Source organism: Mercenaria mercenaria, chromosome 5, assembly GCF_021730395.1.
Source record: "Mercenaria mercenaria strain notata chromosome 5, MADL_Memer_1, whole genome shotgun sequence".
Lineage (NCBI taxonomy): Eukaryota > Metazoa > Mollusca > Bivalvia > Venerida > Veneridae > Mercenaria > Mercenaria mercenaria.
The window spans coordinates 49,521,777-49,542,318 of NC_069365.1; the positions used below are offsets into that span (position 1 = coordinate 49,521,777).

General features: G+C 32.1%; 1 protein-coding gene across 2 annotated transcripts in view; it reads left to right on the forward strand.

Annotated features, from left to right (window-relative positions):
- LOC123557094 (galactoside 2-alpha-L-fucosyltransferase SEC1-like) overlaps nt 1–20,542 on the forward strand; it is a 66,662-nt gene that overhangs the window by 38,493 nt on the left and 7,627 nt on the right. The window contains exon 1 of one of the 2 annotated variants that reach the window (XM_045348326.2): nt 11,437–11,662. The exons of the other annotated variant lie outside the window; for it this stretch is intronic. Coding sequence (XP_045204261.2) covers nt 11,656–11,662 — 7 coding nt within the window. The 5' untranslated portion in view covers nt 11,437–11,655. Of the gene's footprint in view, nt 1–11,436; nt 11,663–20,542 lie in introns of those variants that run through there. 2 annotated transcript variants of the gene reach the window in all.

Consider the following 20,542-nt stretch of genomic DNA (forward strand, 5'->3'; position numbering starts at 1 on the left):
TAATTATCAGTATTTGCTGGAATAACGGGACAAAATTCTGTAGGCAATATTACCAATTGATAGGGCGTAAAATTGCAGCAAACATACTTAAAGCGAGCAAAACGGTTGCAAATTTTACAAAATGCCGTATATTCACATTAAACGTTACGTGCTGTCGTTTTCCATCAAAGAAGTGGTTTTCATATTATTTATAAAACTATTCAAACGTTCATACATCTTTAACACTCAGTTTCATTTTTTATCCCCCTAACTTTTGAATGAAAATGCATTTTTGGTAAATTAGTTATTAAAAGTCTCTGTTCGGAAAAAAATCTTAACATCTTTTAAAACCTTTTATAACATGATTAAAACAGTAATTATATTAAAACACACCTTAACAAGGAATTTCTTGCCTAGATTCGGTTCATCAGCAAGCTTCAGTAGAGCCACGTTTCCATGTGCCACATTAGAACGTATTAATTCTGGATTCTAAACAGACAGAAAAAGATCAAGTGCATGCATTAATTTTATTTGTATTTCATTGTCATTTATTGTATTCCTGACAAAATGTTAGCTAAACGTTGAAACAGCAAAATATCTAAATCAGAAATTACTCTAAAACATAGGTAAATCTTTTTCATAACGTTCCTACTCGAACACGCTTCAGTTGTATATATGGTATAATATCACGTACAATTTTAATGGTTTCAACATCAAACTCCTGCAAGCTCTGTACACTTAAATCATATATCATAGGGAACATCTAAATAATAGGTGCGCTATCTAAAATATCTAAAACAAACGTGTAAAATACAGATGAAACTTTTGAAAACGGAACTTTAAATACGCATAGTCAATTCCGGTACAGATGCTTATTCAAATATTATGGTGTCAGGCGAATGGATCGAATCTTTCTAATACCATTCATTCTTGCATACCAGACGGGGATTTCCGGTATTTTTAAATCAAAATTGTATAATAACTAATAAAAGATACATTTTTTTAAAAGTCTTATATTGCACAATAACTCGACTCCCCTCAAAAATATACACACATTCCAAACACTTCCAAATCTGGAATACCGGTCCTATTATGCTTAAGTATCACAAGAAAGATACATAAAATTCATCACTATTAGAAAAATTGTTTTCGAGAAAAATGCGACACAAATTTTCTCTGACGGAAGCACATGCGTACAGACAGACAAATGTTAATCTTTATCCCCCACACACGACAGAGCTGGAATCTATAAGAAGGCAATTAAGGTAATACATGATATTGTACAAATTTGAAACTTAATGCTAATACCATAAATTTGAACACATTTTATAACTTACTTCAAGTTTATGTAATCATGTCCGTTAAGGAGAACCACTTTTGATCTAAGTAATATACCAGAGCCAATCAGCTTATTTGTTGTTTTATACTTTATTTTCGCCAGATATGGAAATTCTCCGGGAGAGGCGTCTAGTGCTCCTGGCCCCTTAAGGAGGTAGGTTACCTTGTTACAAGGGTAAATTCAAATTAGTTGAACCGCAGCATTCTTTTGTATTTCGTGTAATATGATGTTTTAACTGCTACAATCTCAATTTCGTTTGTCTCTGTCCCTTCAAGTTTAATTTTTATCCAGGTTTGAAGAACATGACCCTCCAAAGGTATTTCATATTAAAAGAAGAAGGAAAATACGGATATTTAACACTTTTCAGTGTATTTTAGTTTCATCGATATTCGTAGAAGTCTGCATAATTGACAATTTTACTAATATGCACGTTAGCTTTCTAATATAAGCTTAAAATGTATATGTCGCGGGGCTCGTGTTTCCATGGTAACGCATTATCTCTCATTTTTAAACAACTATGTATAAAAATAGGGGTTTTCGACGGCCTCAGTGCCATTCTGTTAATGACCAACATGGAATATTTGGGTAATATTATTAGCAAAATACTAAGCACTTTACAGGGTACCCTATTTTTCTTGAAGTTTAAAGTAACCATGGCAACAGAGATGTTTAAAATAGGTTATATCTTGCTTTTTGTCCTAATTTTTATAAAAAGTATTGAATAAGATTATCTTTCTAGTTGATGTAGCTTTAAAACAATATTTCTAACGTAAGTAATATTTTCGTGTTATTTGCATTTATTCAAACAAATTTCACAGCTTAGAATACTTACAGCAGTACCCCTCGTCTGGAATTTTTCATGGAAAAATCGTTCAGCATGCTGCTTTTATTCTCATGGAGATTGTTAAACTGGAAATAAAAAGCCGAAGCTGTGTTTCTTAAATAGACCAGTGTCAACGCTTTTAAATTTTACATTTAGATGCATACGTCACGGGCTTCGTTTCCATGGTAACATCAATTAAATTCAAGAAACCACAATTTTCTACTGAAATTGCAACAATTTTAGATCTTAGTTTAAGTACATAAGTAACAAATTATCAACGGAACCTGAAAAATAGGTATTAGAAATCAAACTGCTAGATTTTTTATTTGAAAATGGCCGTAGCAAGTAACCTTTCACCCAACTATATTCCAAATAACATTGCTTATCATCATCCATTTTCTTACATTCCGCATAGCATTTCAATATATCTACATAAAAGAAGCAAAATATTGATTATTATTCAGAGCAAAAGACTCATAAAAAATATTTCAGCAAATAATGGTTATTTGAAAATAGTTAAAGTAAAGAAAATGCACATAATTACGTACTTTCAAGATAAAAGCTATTTTTTTTTTGCGCGGTAACTGACACGTAACGTCATGACGTCAATGACGTCATTTTAATGCAACATTGTTTTGAAGCGTTTCTGCGGCAATTTATTCATTATTTCTGCATTATTAAACCATAAAGCATCAGATCGAAGACAGGTTCATGATTAATTTTCAGAAGAATGAATATACAAACACATTTAGTTTGTTGTAAACGCCGTCGTAAATCGTCACGTTAGCTTCCGGTTGGACATGCGCACATACAAATATGAAGGTAACCTACCCCCTAATGCGTTGACTAGTTTCACTGGCTGATCCGAGACTCGGCACAACAGTGACTGCAAAATAAGTATAATCTGAATACAGTTGAATCTCGATATTTCGAACTCGCTTGTCTAATAAATCCAGCTGTCCCGAGGATATTTTCAAGTCCCTTCCGTAAAACGCGTACACAAAATATCATTTTAAGTCGAATTTCAGTTATCTCGAACTAGAACGCTTGGAATTCAAGATACCGAGTTTCGACAGTATTTGGAGCACATGCATTTGAGCAACCCCTTTAATAATTGTTCTTTAAAAATATATAGAGGATATTTGTTTGTTTTGAGTGATTATGGAATATATCTCACTGAGAAGTGAGAAAATTTCAAAGATTTTCACGAGTGCGTAGCGCGAGTGAAAATGTGAACATTTTCTCACTTCGAGGTGAGATATATTCCATATTCACGAAAAACAAACAAATTTTCTTTTTATTTTATACTTTTTTTACGTTGAGATGTGCATTTTGCAACAAATTCTAATCTCAGCGCGGGAAACAGACGTACGTAAACAGGCATGACGTCAGACGTGTTGTGACGTTAGAAAGATGCACATAACATAAAGTTCCATTTCATTTTATTTTTTTGCTGCATAACGTTATGAAATTCTCATTAAGTAAAATAATTTGAATCTAGAAATATACTATAAAGAACAAAGTGCGACTACAATTTTCATCCTGTTTTAAGCAAATAATTTAAAATTCATACACAATGTACAAGTAGATGCGAGGGGGTGGGGGGGGGGGGACTATATCTCTCTCAGTGTGAAAATATAACTTTCATGTTTTCACAGTGTGAGTGATGAGATATAAAAATATTTAACTGATAGAATACAGTATTTCATTAGTTAGCATAAAATAAAATGTGCTGTTTTTTTTAAATAGAAATCTTAGGTTTTTTCCTTATTTCTTTGTTACATTATTTTGTCTTTTAAAGCAGGAAGCCTAAAGATCAAATTTATTCAACAATTTCATCTTTTGCATAACTATATAATATTGCAATCGTACACTAGTGCGCTATTGTTTAGAAATCAAAACCTCTGCGATATATTTCCGTAATAAGATTTCTTTTTATTTTGAAATGATATTTCGTTTTCCAGAATACATATTATGTATTCATATTTATACAAAGCATTATCAAGAAAGAACGAATTAAGGCTGCGGTTAGACAATATATTGCTTTCAAAGAAAGAAAGAAAAATCATTATGTCGATACTATAACGAAATATTATCTTTTTTAAACAAAGGAGAATTGTAGACACGAAACTAGACATTAATATGATGAATCTAGTTTTCAAAAAACAGAATTAGTATTCCAAATAATGATTTTATATAAATTAAGAAAAAATGTATAGCAGAACCGTGTTTTAACATATCGAAACAATACCATGAGGTTATACGCTTGCGGAATAATTCACAAGGGCCTAGCGGGAGTAAATTATACACGTATTGTATCATGGTTCTGCTATATATTATATCGATTCAAGTATACCAATATGTGAAAACGATTATTATAAAATAGCAAACGACTTTATGACAAAAAATACTTCCACATGCATTATCTCAAACAAAGAAGTGAAACCAGCAAGTAGAATGAAACAAATAATACATAAACAGGTGTACCTATAAAAAGTGTTTTTAGTGCGAGCCGGTCCATTTTCCAGTAGAAAATGACATAAGCAAGTCAATAATTAATTTATGTTAGAAGTTATTAAATGTATGACTGCATAATTGAACTTCGCACATGAAATGTCTACCTTGGGCTATTTAGACCGCTTTATATTTCTTTAATAACCTTTTACTTAGCAATATAATTGCGAAATCGAAAAATTAATGGATCCGTAACACTGACGTTAGGCTATTTTAACTACGTTCAAGTAAATCTATGATTCTAATATCTATATTTCAAAGAACGCCACTTTTATAAAAGAATGCTATATTATTTAATGTTCTTAACAGGTTTGATACATGAATATCTGGAGTAAGATCTTTATCTTTTTCAGTGTCCTAATTTTACAAATCAAAGAATAGATATAATTATTTCAGTCAACCAAGGATTATCACCCTTTACTACTGTTTGCAGATCAAATTGCCCCTTCAACTTTTATCAAACCGATAGAGTTGCACGTTAACGTCACAAAAACTGTGAAGCTGAAGCTATTTTTGGAGTAATCCTGACAGGTTAACCCCGACTATTCATTCACCTTGTCGTGAAAGTTTTTTTTTTCTTTAATGATCTTGACGTCACACAAAGCGCGCGATCTGACTCTATCTTTGAAGTATTGCCGTACATGCATACATTATAAAGTGCCATGAGGTGATAATGGATATGTTTTAAAAGTAGACTGCGTTTTTTGTTTGTTATAACAATTATTATCAACGAAATTTCCAACTACGCAAGATTTACAAGGTTTTACAGAAAGGTATGATTGAACCTTCAAGCTACGGAACTCTTGTAGATCTAACTGTCATATCCATAAAAACTGATTTATTTGATATAGACTTCCGTAGCTTAACTACATGTATCGCAAATCTAACTCCATTATAGATCCAGTTCTTTTTTATATTATCTTTTAAGTTTTTATCTACTATTTATTTGAAGTCGTTTAAACACTATTTCAGTTATTCACATACAGGCAGTTGATAAGCCTTGTCTTCGTTCATGGAAAAAACCATTTATAGGCTCACATAAGTCAAAATAATTCGACGTTTAGTTTGTTTTAATATATTTGTGACGGTCACTCCAAAAGGACCAAAATAACTGAGGTTAAATAACAGCACACCGTCATGTAAAGTTATTGGTTTTATCGCTTTGCACTTTATGTGTAACCGTTCGTTAATTGTGTCAAGGGGAATTATGATAACTTTTACATAAATTAATGAGGAATTGAATCCCACTTTTGATTAGTCTAAATAATGAGACATCGGGTAGACCGATTTTACATTTTTGCATTTTGAAATTTTGCGTTGTCTACCCAAAGGGGATATCGACCAGTCAAAAAATACTAGTATAACAATATTCAACTCTTGAGTATAACTATTTGGACTACCTTTTGATACATGTAAGTTTTATTTGAATTTATCTGTTTCCTAGGATCGCCCCAAATTAGTTAGACTAAGACTCGCATATTTTCAACTAAAGAGGCATGGTCGGTTCCGGGAATCAAACATATCAAATCAATGATGAACGAATCCAGCAACTCGAGTCAGTCACGTTTTATAATTATTGTGAAAACTAAACACGAGATACATTATTCAATATTCGATATTTTATATAATCTGTCTTGCCGTTAAGGCAAAGTGTAAATGTATATCTGGCATTTGTTGTAAGGCCGAATAGTTTGGAAAGCTTCGAAGATAGGGGAAAACACTTACGACTCTCTTGAACTTTTTGTTACAGGTAAAGGTCGCATTTTGGAATCATAAGTTAAGTAGAAGAAGGAACTTCATCTTATAAATTGTAATATCTCAGAATGCATGATGGCACTTAAAACTGATAAAATAAAGTACAATGTAATGTGAATGAGGGCGGATTGAAAATAACTGAGTTTTTTATGGCAGAAATATTTCATCGAGAAAAAATCCCATCAAATTTACATCATTGATCACTTTGTTATTTCGTCTATAGGTGTGAAATAGTTTAAAGTATTTCTTTCAGAAATCTTGTTTTATGGGGGTTTATATTGTGAACATGATTAAGTGAAGTGGTGCACCGGAAGAATATCAGAGCGACATTGTCTGATTTCATATTAGTCGTTTAAATGCCTCCCATTTCATGTATTACTAAAAAGGACACAATTAGGCAAGATTTCCATAGAATTGCTTTCTTTTACTATAGCTCCAGTCCCGATTTGGAAGACAATATGTATCGGTACTGGAGACACCCATACACCTGTCCGTGACTAGAGATAAAAGTCCATGGTTTCCAGGGGATAATAAATACCTAGTCACCTTTACCGACAGTAAAACTTTAGTGGGGTTGTCGCCATTTTCCCCAAATATTTTACTCAAGATAATTTTTTCAACACAAATAACTCTTCTTTAGAATGTGATAATTTCCTTTTTTTTTCAAGACTGAGCACTTTGATGCAGTCAACTACACATATATCTAAAATAGGTTGTGCCTACTTGAAGTTTGTAGCATATATACTATACTTCCGGCACTTGCTTTGAATGCTGAACTTCGGATTGGTTTGATTCATTATGTTTTGCAGATAGTAAACAAATTAATAGCTGATAGGTTGCTTTATTCCACATCAACAGAAGGAATTCTAGTTTTGAATTACATATTTGCATCAGTTACGGCCAGATGAATGGTGTTTGGAAAATAAATCGCTTCAAATGAGTGAAAGAAAAAAAAAAGAGGTTCACACGAGTTTTTTCCTGTCTAGAGACGGCGTTGAACATAGCGCGCATATTTGATGACCGTGCAGATGCATTTATTGAAACGCGCAAATGAAGATAAGAGAAGGCAATTTCGTAATGATATCTAATCTATGATATACTGAAGATAAAAGAAGTACTTGAATAGATATATGAATGATGTAACTTCTTGACATTTTATTAAACGTGCATGAGAATGATCATAAAATTGTAAATTTCAAAGTACATAAACAAGATAAATCCCACCAACTGCGACCTAGCATTTGCGTTAATTTCACAAGGTTTATATCACTTGGTGCAATGATTCACTATAGTTTATTAAAGACCAGGGTGACAAAAATGTTCATTTGGTCTGGAACCCAAATCTGGGGTATTGGACTCGGGTCTTAGAATTCACATATACAGGTTTTGTCAGATTTAGAGTTACACCGATATAATATAGGTCATATATGTGCCTACTTTCCAGCTTTTGTTGGTGGAGGAAAACCTCAGGTACTCTTGGTGGCATTATTTAATCAATACCGGGTACCTTGGTAGAACCACAATCCTTTCGTTAACCAGATGCATGGCTTCCTCATACGAAGAATTCAACTCGCCAAGCGATGAGGTGCAAGAGATTTGAAGTCAGCAACCTTAAACATTCGGCCATGGAGTTTCTCTCAAGGTTTGTAGTTTCCTAGTAGTTTAAACATTATTTCATGGACAGAAAACCTTGCGATTGAGTTATGAAGATCATTTGATGTTTTGATATTTTGCCAGTAGATCTATGTCAGTCATGTATTCATAGTAAGTGAACCTAACAAGTGTTTCAGGACTTTATACAAGTAATAACTGTTCATCAAAAGTAATACGAATAAGACACTGCCTCGGTCGGGAATCGAGTTGCCTTAAACTCATCCAAATTAAAATTTAAAATGCTTTAATAAAAACTTAATCATAACTCTAATGTAACAAGGGCAATCTTAATACCTGTTGAACGACGAACTTGTATAATATGTAACAATTGTGTTAAAAGTGAAGCACATGTTTTATTGTCATTTCCTCTTTACAGTGATCTTAGGAATGAATTGTTTTCACATATACTAATAATCATTTTCGAAAACTGTCTCTGATCCTTGGCTCTATAGTAGTAATGTCTCGAAAATTAGAGTATCTGCCAAAGTCTGCCATGAAATATTAAATAGCAGAAGATTTCTTTATTCCTAAAATATGATTTTATCTGGCAGTAGATATGTAAAATAGTTTAGATCTTTTAGGTACGTGACATATTAATTCAGTAAAATGTTTTACTTGTGTAAAAAGGTCTGTATTTCCATTTTTGATAATTCTTAAAGTATTTCTTATAGAATGTCATATTTCTGTAAGGAAAGTTTTCCATGAAATTCAATGTATATTGCTTATGATTTTATGATTGCTTTTATATGTCTATTGTATCAAGGAAGGTGAGACTTTAACAAACTATTGTCATTGTCAATGCCATTGTCCGACTGGTTAATAAACTTTTTATTTCAGTTTTAATTCAGATAAGTTTCAGGCAGATAGATTCCCGGTCGAGGAAGTGCCTTATTTCGTATTAAGTCCTATAAAGAGGAATATTGTAATTAAAATGTGTGTAAACACTAATTAATTAGAGGTTGAAACTGAATTTTTTTCAGAACTTGACGTGAAGAATAACACACAGTGTTGGCCAGCAGTGCCATCGTGTTGATGAGTTGCCATGACAACATATTTCAAACATTTGAACGTAATTTTTATTATTTTTCATTCAATTTACTATTGCTTTGTGTCGGTATTTGGAAACTTTAATGCATTTGTAAGCAAAATCAAACTTTATATTAAAAGATATTTATATTTCCTATCGCTCATATGTTAAGAAAAGGAAAATACATTTTTTTCTGTCCTGCCTTTTAATACGCTTCAATATCTTCATGTTGTGCGTAACCAACTTTCAGGTAAAAGACAAATTAAAAATAGAAAAAGGGCCAGTATTGTCTCACAACGACTTGAATAAAACATTTAGACAATGTTTGCCAAAGCCTTAAAAGTTAAAGCGTATAGAGATACAATTCTCATGTAATCTCACTGTCACCTTATTCTCCGAAACGTAGAGCATTATATTATGAGTGTTGATTTGGGTGAGTCATTATTTTTATGCAACCAAGTTGTTAATGTGTTTGAACAATCAAAGGGCATGAAATGTTTAAGTGTACAATGGTAGATAAAGGCACGGGAGATTTCGAATAAACACTGAAGTTATCAATTTATCACCAGTATTTTACTTGTCAAAAGGTTTGTCAAAGTTTGCTTCAAGTGCATCCGATTTCGGATAAGTGCAAATTTGATAATTTGTCAACGAGATAAAATTGAGTGTATTTGCGTGCTTTAAGCCAAAACCTTTTAGATACACATTCTCAACACTTGAAAGGAAATGCATCATGTAAATTCTAGAAAATATAGCGTCAGCAATTTCAGAAATGGAGAGAAAAAATGATTTATGATAAATTGTTCGCCATTTTCAACAGAAAACAAAAACTAGCAACGAATCAAGAGCACATTGTAAGGAAGCACGGGGTTAATTAAATTTTGGATTTATAAAGCAAGTGGGTTATAATATCTGCTAAGGTTTTAACAGCAGAACCATTTTCTTTTACCGACCATTCTCGGTGTAAGGTGTATATTGTAGATTTTTATCATTTTATTTATATGACCGGGTTTGTACGTCAAACATTTTTTCTGCCCACTGCATAATTAATGTTTATTCTCAAAGTGTGAAGTTTATAAACGATGTTTAAATTTTTTTTCTTACGGACGCTTAAGCTATTTCACGTCAACCAGTAGTCAGCATCAACTAAACCCCCGATAGTCCTTACATTTGTTATAATGGTTGATATTCTTTTCATTTCTTTTTGAAAAATAATGTTCGTCGAATTGTTATTACAGATGATGCACCTTTAAACACCTGTTAAATGGGCATCGCAGAGTCATAATAGACATTGCAAGCTCAATATACATAAAATAACCGGAATATAAATTATCTTAGTTGAAACAATATCATTTCAGCAAGCTTGTACAAGTTCAAGTATTCTTTTCTATTGTTGGTATTCAAAAAGTGCTCTAATTTATATATGATGAAAAGTTTGCAGGGCTTCATTTCTCCGAGTAGTAATATATCGAACGTCTTGCGGCAATTTGACGTCATAATTGACAGCATAATGCTTTCTTACCGGTCCGAGCGTCAACCGTTGTTTATCACAGAATCATACAGGGCTTGATTTTTTTTCTTTGTTTAACTGGCAATCAAATCTAGCTATGTTAGAATTTTAAAATGACTGTGTAATTTTACATAATTATACTAACTAACTAATCTTGGTATGATACTTGGTCAATTATTGTTTATGATACAAAAATTAGATTGTAGCTAGATATGATATTATAGGCATAGATCTACATGCTTATTTACCAATGAATCCGCTTTCCGACTAAAAGTGAAAGGATTTGAAATAAACATGTCACGTTGATAAACTACCATATATGCTCTCTCTTGTTATAGTCTACCGCAAGAAAAAGGGTATATATTTGTCAATCAAAAGAAGTTATGACTTTGCCCCAATGACAATCAGGTCTACTAAGCCGCTGTGGATCCGAGTATGCGCCGGTTCTTAATAGAAAATTGGTTTGAATTCCAAGCAAACTGTGATCCCCATGCTGACGGGCAAATAGACTAGACGAACAATATGAAGTGATTAGTCAGAAAACTGTTTCAGTCTCAAAATCAGTTTGACCTTGACGATTGAGTTTTTGGTATCTATACTGGCCAAAGCCAATTGTCATTTTACGTTTTGCAGCTTTATGTCCAAGCGTTTATTGGATAATGATCGGAAGAAAATTTTTTCTACCAGCGGACCAATAGTTCCGACCGACCTGCCGACAAAAACATAGCATTACACATCCTCTTATGATGTGATCATCCCAGTATGATGTGATAACCTAAACAGTCGTTATCGTAAAACTGATATGAAAGGCACAATGACTATTGTTATACATTTTTTTAAAACTGTATGTAGGACATTTTGTTCATAAACCTTCTTGCCTGAGCTAATATGCTTCCACAGAATACTTATTGTCTTATATGAAAATGAGGACATTTTTTTCATGTTTCAAGTAATGAAATGATATATGATTTCGTTGATGTAAATATTGTTAACATTTCATAATTCTGGAATATTTTAACAAACTCAAAGATTCTTTAAATGAAGAGGAATAAAAAATGAAAGGTAAAATATATTTTTTTAAATTTTATATCTTTAATTAGTTTTTACTGATATATATGATTCATACACCTATTTCTGTACCTCCAGTACCATTGCCAGTAACTTTAGTTGGGAGGACAGTGCAAGATACAGAAGACTGCGTCCTTGGTTCTTTCGGGCGACAGGTGTAAAGCACACACCAAACATGGGACTTTTATCTGAATGTCAGTAATTTTAGTTGGAGGAGGACATTTGAACGCACGACCACTGGTTAAGCTGTTCTGTGTCTTTACTCTGGACCGCTGCATCCTTCCGATTTCTATCCTAGTTTCAGTTTAGAGAAATAAAAAATTCGAGATCAAATAAAGCTTCTTAAATTTTATTATACTAGTTCAGTATCAGTTTTAGTTTTTTGGCAATCAGCAATACATTTGCCTTTGGCCATTTACAAATATAAAAACTTATGGCAAAGACAATCATACACGAGAAAGTGAACATATATACAGAAGACAAGTAGATTTTCAAGAGTATTCTTTCTTACAGTTAATGCTTCCTTAATATATTTTGCAAGACTACTGAGTATATATAGATCTTTTACTACTGAATGACTTTAGTGCATTAAAGTTTTGCACAGTAGGCCATGAGCATCGGCCCAGGTATTTGGATCTTATGCAACTATAACGTGGACAACATAATATGAAATGGTATTCTGACTCGATAACATTTTGATTGCATAATTTACATAATCTATTATTCCTTTCAACATTAACATATCTTCCTAGTTCTATCTCAAAATTATGTGAACATAATCGTAAACTAGTCATTTGTTTCCTTAGGTTGTCATTTGATATGACATCTAAATACTTTTCAAAACAAGATGCAGTTTTATATTTACAATAACTATCTAATTTTGAAACACTCCAATCTTGGACAAATTGGTCCCTTATTCTTGTTTTTAACAAATTATAATAATTTTAACTGGTGTCAAAGAAAAATCTGATATTCGAATATCCGAGGTGGTCAATGATAGAATTCATTCTGCTAGCCCAACAAACAGTATTAACATTAATACATAATCATTATACATGTGATAAATGGGTAATTTGTTATTTTTCATAATTTTTAACCAGAACTTAACAGCTCTTTCCTTACAAATAACTGATAAAGTCACGGGTCCAAGTTCGAGATATACAGCATAGGTAGGGGATTGCCCTTTAACACCCAGGATATATTTACAAAAACGAATCTGTAATTTATCTACCTCTTTGTAATTATAAACACCCCATACTTCGCATCCATATGTTAAAATAGGAACAATCATAGAATCAAATAAAGATAACTTTGTTCTAATATCAAGACTAACATTATAAAAAACATTTAAGAGATTATTATATGCTCTAAGGGCTTGATCATGTAGTGCTTTAACAGCATTTGCCATGCTACCAGTGTATGTGAATTTAATTCCAAGATATACAACATTATCAACAATTTCAATTGTTTCATTATCTATATAAAAGTCAGGATAAACATTTTGTTTCCTTTTTTCAAACACACATATCTTCGTTTTACTAACATTGATTTTTAAACCCCATTTTATAGAGTAATGATGTTGGTATCTATTTGTGACTGCAGACTATTTTGATAAGTAGTGAACAATACTATGTCATCAGCAAATAAGATCATGTACATAGACAATAGTTCAAAATCTTTTCAGTTAATGCATCAAAATTAATATTTTCAGCAATATCATTTATAAAGAGCATAAAGATCAAGGGAGATAAGGGCTCATCCTGTTTCAAACCAATAGTTACATTGAAGAAGTCAGAAATATTCATATTACTTGACATTTTTACACAAGCTTGAACATAACAATATATACATTTTAAGTTGAATTTTTAACATGTTAATCATTTTACAGCCAGCTTATACCTGATTGTATCAATTTAGTCCATAAAGTATCTCTATTATCTGTATCAAAGGCCCTCTGGTGATCAATGAAAATGCACCATAATTTTGACTTTTTAGATAAAACCTTTTGTATAATAGCATGTAATAGGAAAATAGCATCTGTTGTAGAACCCATATTGAGAATCTTTAAATACATTTTCTTGTTCACACCAGTTATTGATACGATTTCTTAATACTAATGAAAATATTTTTCCAATAACGTTTATTAACGTGATACCTCTATAATTCGAAGGTATATCCTTATCATCCTTCTTGACTATTGGGACAATAACTCCCTTAGACCATGCCTAAGGGTATACACAGTTATCATAAATGTAATTAAAAATGGTACATAAATAAGGAGATATAACATTATTTGCATCAATAAAGAAATCAGAAACATTACTATCATAATCACAGCTTTTATATCTCTTAAGAAAACATATTGTTTTTTTTTTAACTTCTTCTACAGAAATGGCTCTATCAAGATATTCCACATTTACAGCTTCATCACGTTCTGAATGAAATTGATCATTCATGAACTGATTTTGAGTATCATTTGATATATTTTGAAAATGATTTTTAAACTCATCAAGGCTAACATTAGAATTGAAACCATTAGCAGATCTAAATTTCTTGATATATTTCCAAAACTTGCGAGGAGACGTTTTGCAAATATCAGCCATCTTGACCTTTTCTCTATTAAAGAATTTGTTTTTAGCCAATATTTTACTTTAATGAATTGTTTTCTACAATTTAGCATGGATGATTTATTTTCCTCCGATCTTATACGAGGAAAACGTCTCTTCGAATCATAGAACATCTTTTTAGCATATTTACACTCATCATTAAACAATAGCGACTTTCGCTTCTTTTGTTTAGGACGATTATTATATGTTTTATCATAACATGAAAATGAAATATCATAGACAGTACCGGAAAAACATTGCATACACTGATCAATTTCGTATACAACTTGTAACAGGTTATCATTTATTTCGCTAAAACTGTTACATTTGCTATGCAACATATTTAAAAACTCTTCATTTTCTGACGAGTTCCATACAATTTTATCAAATTCTACATAATCGTTCGGTATATCTTTTGTACAACCACAAAGACAAAATGTTAAAGGACAATGGTCAGAATATTCATTAACATCAAAAACAAACATAGAGATATTCTTATAACTAGCAAGGTTTGAAATTACGTAGTCCACTAAGCTAGATACTGGTTTATTTCTATATACTGAATTGTAAGTACATTTACCATCGTCTTTTCTACCATTCAATATACAAAGATTATTTTCCTTGCAAAGAGTCAATAATTTCGACCCATAATTATTAAACCCAGATATACCTGTCTCAGGTAAATCGACATAACGGCTCAAATTAAGGTCAGTAATGTAATCCGGATAAATTCCCGTTCGGCTATTCAGGTAACCTAATAAATAGGTATCTCCTTTATTACAATAGTTACGTATTTCAGTATTCAAGCATTCAAAGAAATCAAAATCATACAGAATAGAATTAATATTCCGGTATACAGCGGAGTCTTCCGGCGGAATATAACAAATGCAGAAATAACTATCTTTGTTTGACTTTAAGCAAAGTTTATCAATTTTAAACCAGAGAAAACCTCTGTAATCAATGTTTAATATATGTATATAGTTTTTATATAGTTTTTTTGGGGGGGGGGGGGGGGGGGGGGGCGCTACATAGGAGTTTTGTCGCGTCCCGTCGCGTCCCGAAATCTATTATCTCAGTTATTACTAAATGGATTTCATTCGAACTTGAAATAGATGTTCCACCTCATCACCCACATCATGTGACAAAAGATGCATAACTCTGACACCAAGTTTTCATGAATTATGTCCCCTTTTACTAAGAATTTAAGGTTAATTTTGTTGTATTTTCACTATATCCCAGTTATTACTAAATGGATTTGATTCAAACTTAAAATAGATGTTCCACCTCATCACCCACATCATGTGACATAAGGTGCTTAACTCTGACATCAATTTTTTATGAATTATGTCCCCTTTTACTTTAAATTTATGGTTAATTTTGATGTATTTTCACTGTATCTCAGTTACTTCTAAATGGATTTGATTCAAACTTAAAATAAATGTTCCACCTCATCACCCACATCATTGGCTTAGAGCCAAAGGGATGTAACCTTTTTTAACATATGTACTGAGTTTCTTCCCCTTAAATTTCAGGAATTAGTCTATTTTTAGAAATTCTATTTTTAGATTTTCAATATTTTAGGTATTTTTCTAACTTTTTTATTATTAGTCCTGTGTAAAAAGGTGTCGGTAAGACACTTTTTTTTTATTCTCTTTTAGTGTATCTCTAATATTAGAGATTTTTTTATAGTTACCTCATCCCTCATCCAGGGCAAATAATTATACTAGTATCACTTATATGTGGAAGCCCAGGATGAAGTACTCTAAAGACAAGTAAAAGTTTTTTTAAGTATTAAGTTTTTTTGACATTTTTTATATTATTCTAAGTATTTTTAAGATTTCTTATGGTTGCCATTCTTCTGTGACAAGACCATATGGGGGTATGAGTCACTCCTGTGACAGTTCTAGTTATAATAGCTTTTATAATATACAATTACTCCTCCGCTGTAGCGTTTAGCCTTAGTATTAGATTTCGGACGTGGACAATTAAAGCAATCATAACCGTCAATATTAACGTTTTTACTGGAAGCATTCCAAGTTTCATTAAACAACAGAAAATCAAAATCACAAACAAAATTTAAGAAATCAGAGTCTTGTAATTTTGAACAAAGACCTTGCACATTCCATAAAAGGAACGATAAATGTCCCTGATCATTTTCCTAGCTCTCACTATAACCGGAGGATGCCACTGTATCGACAGTATACATTTTATTGTCTATGTACAGCTTATCGTAAGATATGTATGCTGACTTGCCGCTTTTCTTAGCGCTGATCATTACCGGAAGTAAAGTTTTTTTTCTGCGTTCCTGAATGGACTTTGGGAACTGATCACTAACGCTGTTCATCGGCTTCGTCGGTGCTACATCCTGCATGACATCTGTATCCGACGGCCTGTCGTCGGAAGTACCCGATGCTTTAGCACCAGTAGCATGAAGTCCCTTAGCACTGAAGGAGGCTTTCCTCGCCTCGTTATAACTTTTCCACAATTCTTGTGCTTTTTGTTTAATTAAAAACTTGTCAGGATAGTGGTTAAACATAGCAACAATCGGTCTTGTTTTGCGATTATAACGTCATGCGCATTGGGAATATTTAATGAATCATTTAAGTAGTTGAGGACAAGCTTAGCACAATCTTCAGTCTTTCTTGCTGCTGGTGTCTTTTCCTCTGGAAAGCCATGAAATAGCAGGTTACATCTCATCGATCAGGCTCTCAGGTCATCAATGTCGTCTGGCACCGATTTTAAAGACTCAGACTCAGAAGTTAATTTTGCTACTCTATTTCGTTCCGATTGAAGAGCCTTTTCAAGTTCAACAGTTTTTTATTTTAGTTCCTCACATTACAGTAGTCCTTTCTGGTTTTTAGTCACGTCATACAGATGACATAGAACAGTATGCAAAGATAAGAACCATTCAGAAGCACAGTAAACCTGACTTATCCGGCACCGGGTTTTTACGGCATCTTGCCTTAACCGACACAGTCCCTTCCTTCCCTATATCTTCTGTACTAGCAACATCTGCTTTTACCGTAACCTGTCATCCCTGTTGTCTGTCCGAATAGAAACCTACCCGAAACCATCTATACTCATGGGAAACAACCTGTTTATAGAGAGAATGTTTTGAGTGAACACCGTGTTTTAATCCTTTTCCTATCCATGTTGTATCAGTGCAATAAAAAAGTAATCTATCTATGCTTTATGTAATACAGGATAAAAAACAGGATAAAACAGTCATACATCAAACAACCCTCAAATTGTTTCCTTTGATTTTCTCATATATCTAGATATTTGCTCCATGTTTTGACACACATACTCCTTCCTTCAGTAGCTTGTGAAATTATATGGGTTTCGAATGTTTGTTGATATATTTCATTACAGAAAATGTCACACTTTCGCAATGACATTTTTTGACATATTTTTCTCTTCAAGGCACTGACCCTTGACAAATCAACAGCTGTGCTCAACTACATGAGTATATTAAGCATGCGTTTTCCTTGCCTAGAGGTAAAAAGTGCATGGTTTGCAGGTATCGAGTCACCAAAGCCTACAATACAGTTTTAGTCGGGGTTGTCTCCAGTTTTCAAAATAATTTGTTATAGAATCATTCTCTGAGCTCATATAATATATATATAAATTATATAAAGATATATAAATTGGCCCGCTGATAAACGTGTTTGTCCTTTTTATTTAGTGTGTAGACGATGAGAGCCATGTTATCATACAAAGCCCTGTATATATTAATATACGAAATTTTTATTTGCTAATTTCCAAATTCAAGTGCCAATTATCAAGATAAAATGAGGTATGTTATATTAATATGTGTTCCCTTGTAATTATATGTATATTAAACAGGGAATCCAGAATTTAGTCATTGCACATTTTATACTAAAAACTAAATTTTATCCATGAGTTTTAGCTAAACTTATCAGTATGTAAATTAATACGGCATCGAAGAGCTGTTGTTTCTAGGGGCAGTACTGATTCTAGTTTGAAACAGTTTTGCCGACCTTATAGTCAGTGGTAATTGAGCAAGATATCCTACTTTATTAATCTCAGTAGTCAAATTAGTGACTGATAAAATGACACTAGACTTAATTTTTTTTTAACTTTTCTGACTTCAGTTAACACATACTCTTGAAGCCTAACAAATTACCTATGTAAAAAGGTGTAGTATATTGTGTGTAATATATGTTACAAGCTAAATCACTCTTTTTAAACAAATTTCGAGATATTTTTTTTCCACAAGTGAAATGAGAGAAAAGGAAGAAGAGAGAAAACCTATCTGCCCTGTACTACACAGGTCTTTGTTATTAATTCAAGTTCTTAGAATTAAGCAGCTTTGAATACTTTTCAAAAAGAGTTATTTTTGTTTTAGATATTTTGCAATTATTATTACCTCTACTAAGACATTGCAAAGTACATGTATATAGAATTTTATGATGTCTTAATATTGATCTGTGTAGTTTGATGGGACTTTAACAAACAGTTAAACTATATCTAAAATAAGAGTGCCTACTTGAAATTTGTGGTTATAGCTCCGCTGTTGTCCCAATGTGTATGAAATGTTTATATTTCACACCTTCTGTGTTAAAGTACCTGTTTGATGTTAAGTACAGAATCGAATTGCCTTTATTTACCATATATAATTTCGTAGCCTGTCTCATTGAGTTTGTCATTTGACACGATGTATTCATCAATATGTAAAATACTCACAATATTATAATCTACTGATAACTGATGCCTTAATGGGAGGAATTTTAATTTAAGTTTAATATCACATCATGCTTTTGAGATAAAACACGTTTTCCCATGAACCGACAAATACTTATCACCTTTAATACCAGTTCAACTGGAGTAAGAAAATGGAATAGTATCATGCAAGTCGTTGAACAACAAAAAAAAAAAAATTTTGTTTAGAATATTTTAAAATGTGTTACAGTAGAAGACGGCAAAGTTCTTTTCGGTCGATTAAAATTTTTCTGGCTAGGTTTATTATAACTGTTGCTGTATTCGGGTCTCGTGGATTTTGCCCGGTCGGATAACATAAGGCGCACAAGCGCATAAGAATATAGAATGAATACTATAAGAATAATGTTCGTACAATAAAAATAATAAATTAAACATACGTTAAGAATAACGAAGGATTAAATATGAATATCAAGCATACAATAAGTATACAAGACATACAATTACAAGACATACGATATGAATGACAGGTATGACAAGTTTAAGAATGAAAGTAATGTAACAGTGAATGAGAGTTACAAACATACAATGTGAATAACAGAACATTGAATACAACATAACATATACAATATAAGAATAACAAAATGCAGAATAACAATAACAAAATTTACAATATGAATAAGAAAATATTAAATATCATTATTGAGCATACGATAGTAGTAATAAAGATGTATTAATTCAGAAGCGTTTAACATGCCAAATGTAATGTAGCGTAACTATTTCGTTGAATATGTTGTATACACCTTTAAATGTGTATGAGATAAGAGACTAAATAATGATAATGATATATAACTGTAAATTTTTAAACTTAGTAAATTAAAATTAGTAAATATTAAATGCTTTGTACAGTGTGTCGATTAATATTTGGATGTTATTAACAGGGTTCTTGCATGAATTCAGTGAAAATGTTGTTTTTTCTGCTGTGTTCGAATTCAAATGTTTTATATTCTATACCTATTATTTTCTCTTCCAATCAGCAGTTTGTATTTGAATCCCCATGTCAAGTAAACAATAAAAGCCATTAACCGAATAAAATATTCACAAAAGCGGAAGCAGTGTTCAAATGGTAATCGTGTCTTACTACAAAACCCATGATTTGTGGGTTCAAGTTCCGGCTTCTCAAACGTAAAATTACTAATATTGGAATAAGTCCCATGCATTGGTAATTTACATGGGAACCTTCTTGAATTGGAGCGTTTTTGTATCTTACACTATCTTCCAAATAACATTACTAAAGATAATGTTATTCTCAAAGAGCCGTCCAGTTGGGTTACCGGTGGCGACAATAAATAAATAAACTAACATACAAACAAACAAATATCCGCATGAAAACCAAACATCAATAAATGTCTGAAGTGATGGTTCTGTAAAAAAAAATTCAGATGAAATCATGTTCGTCTATAAATTTTACATGAACAAATTATTGTGAGAAGTATATCATGTTACCGGAAAAAATCTTTTCCTGTATATATTTACCGCAGTTTTGAAATAAATAGGACATATAGCACTAAACCAATAGCATCTATTT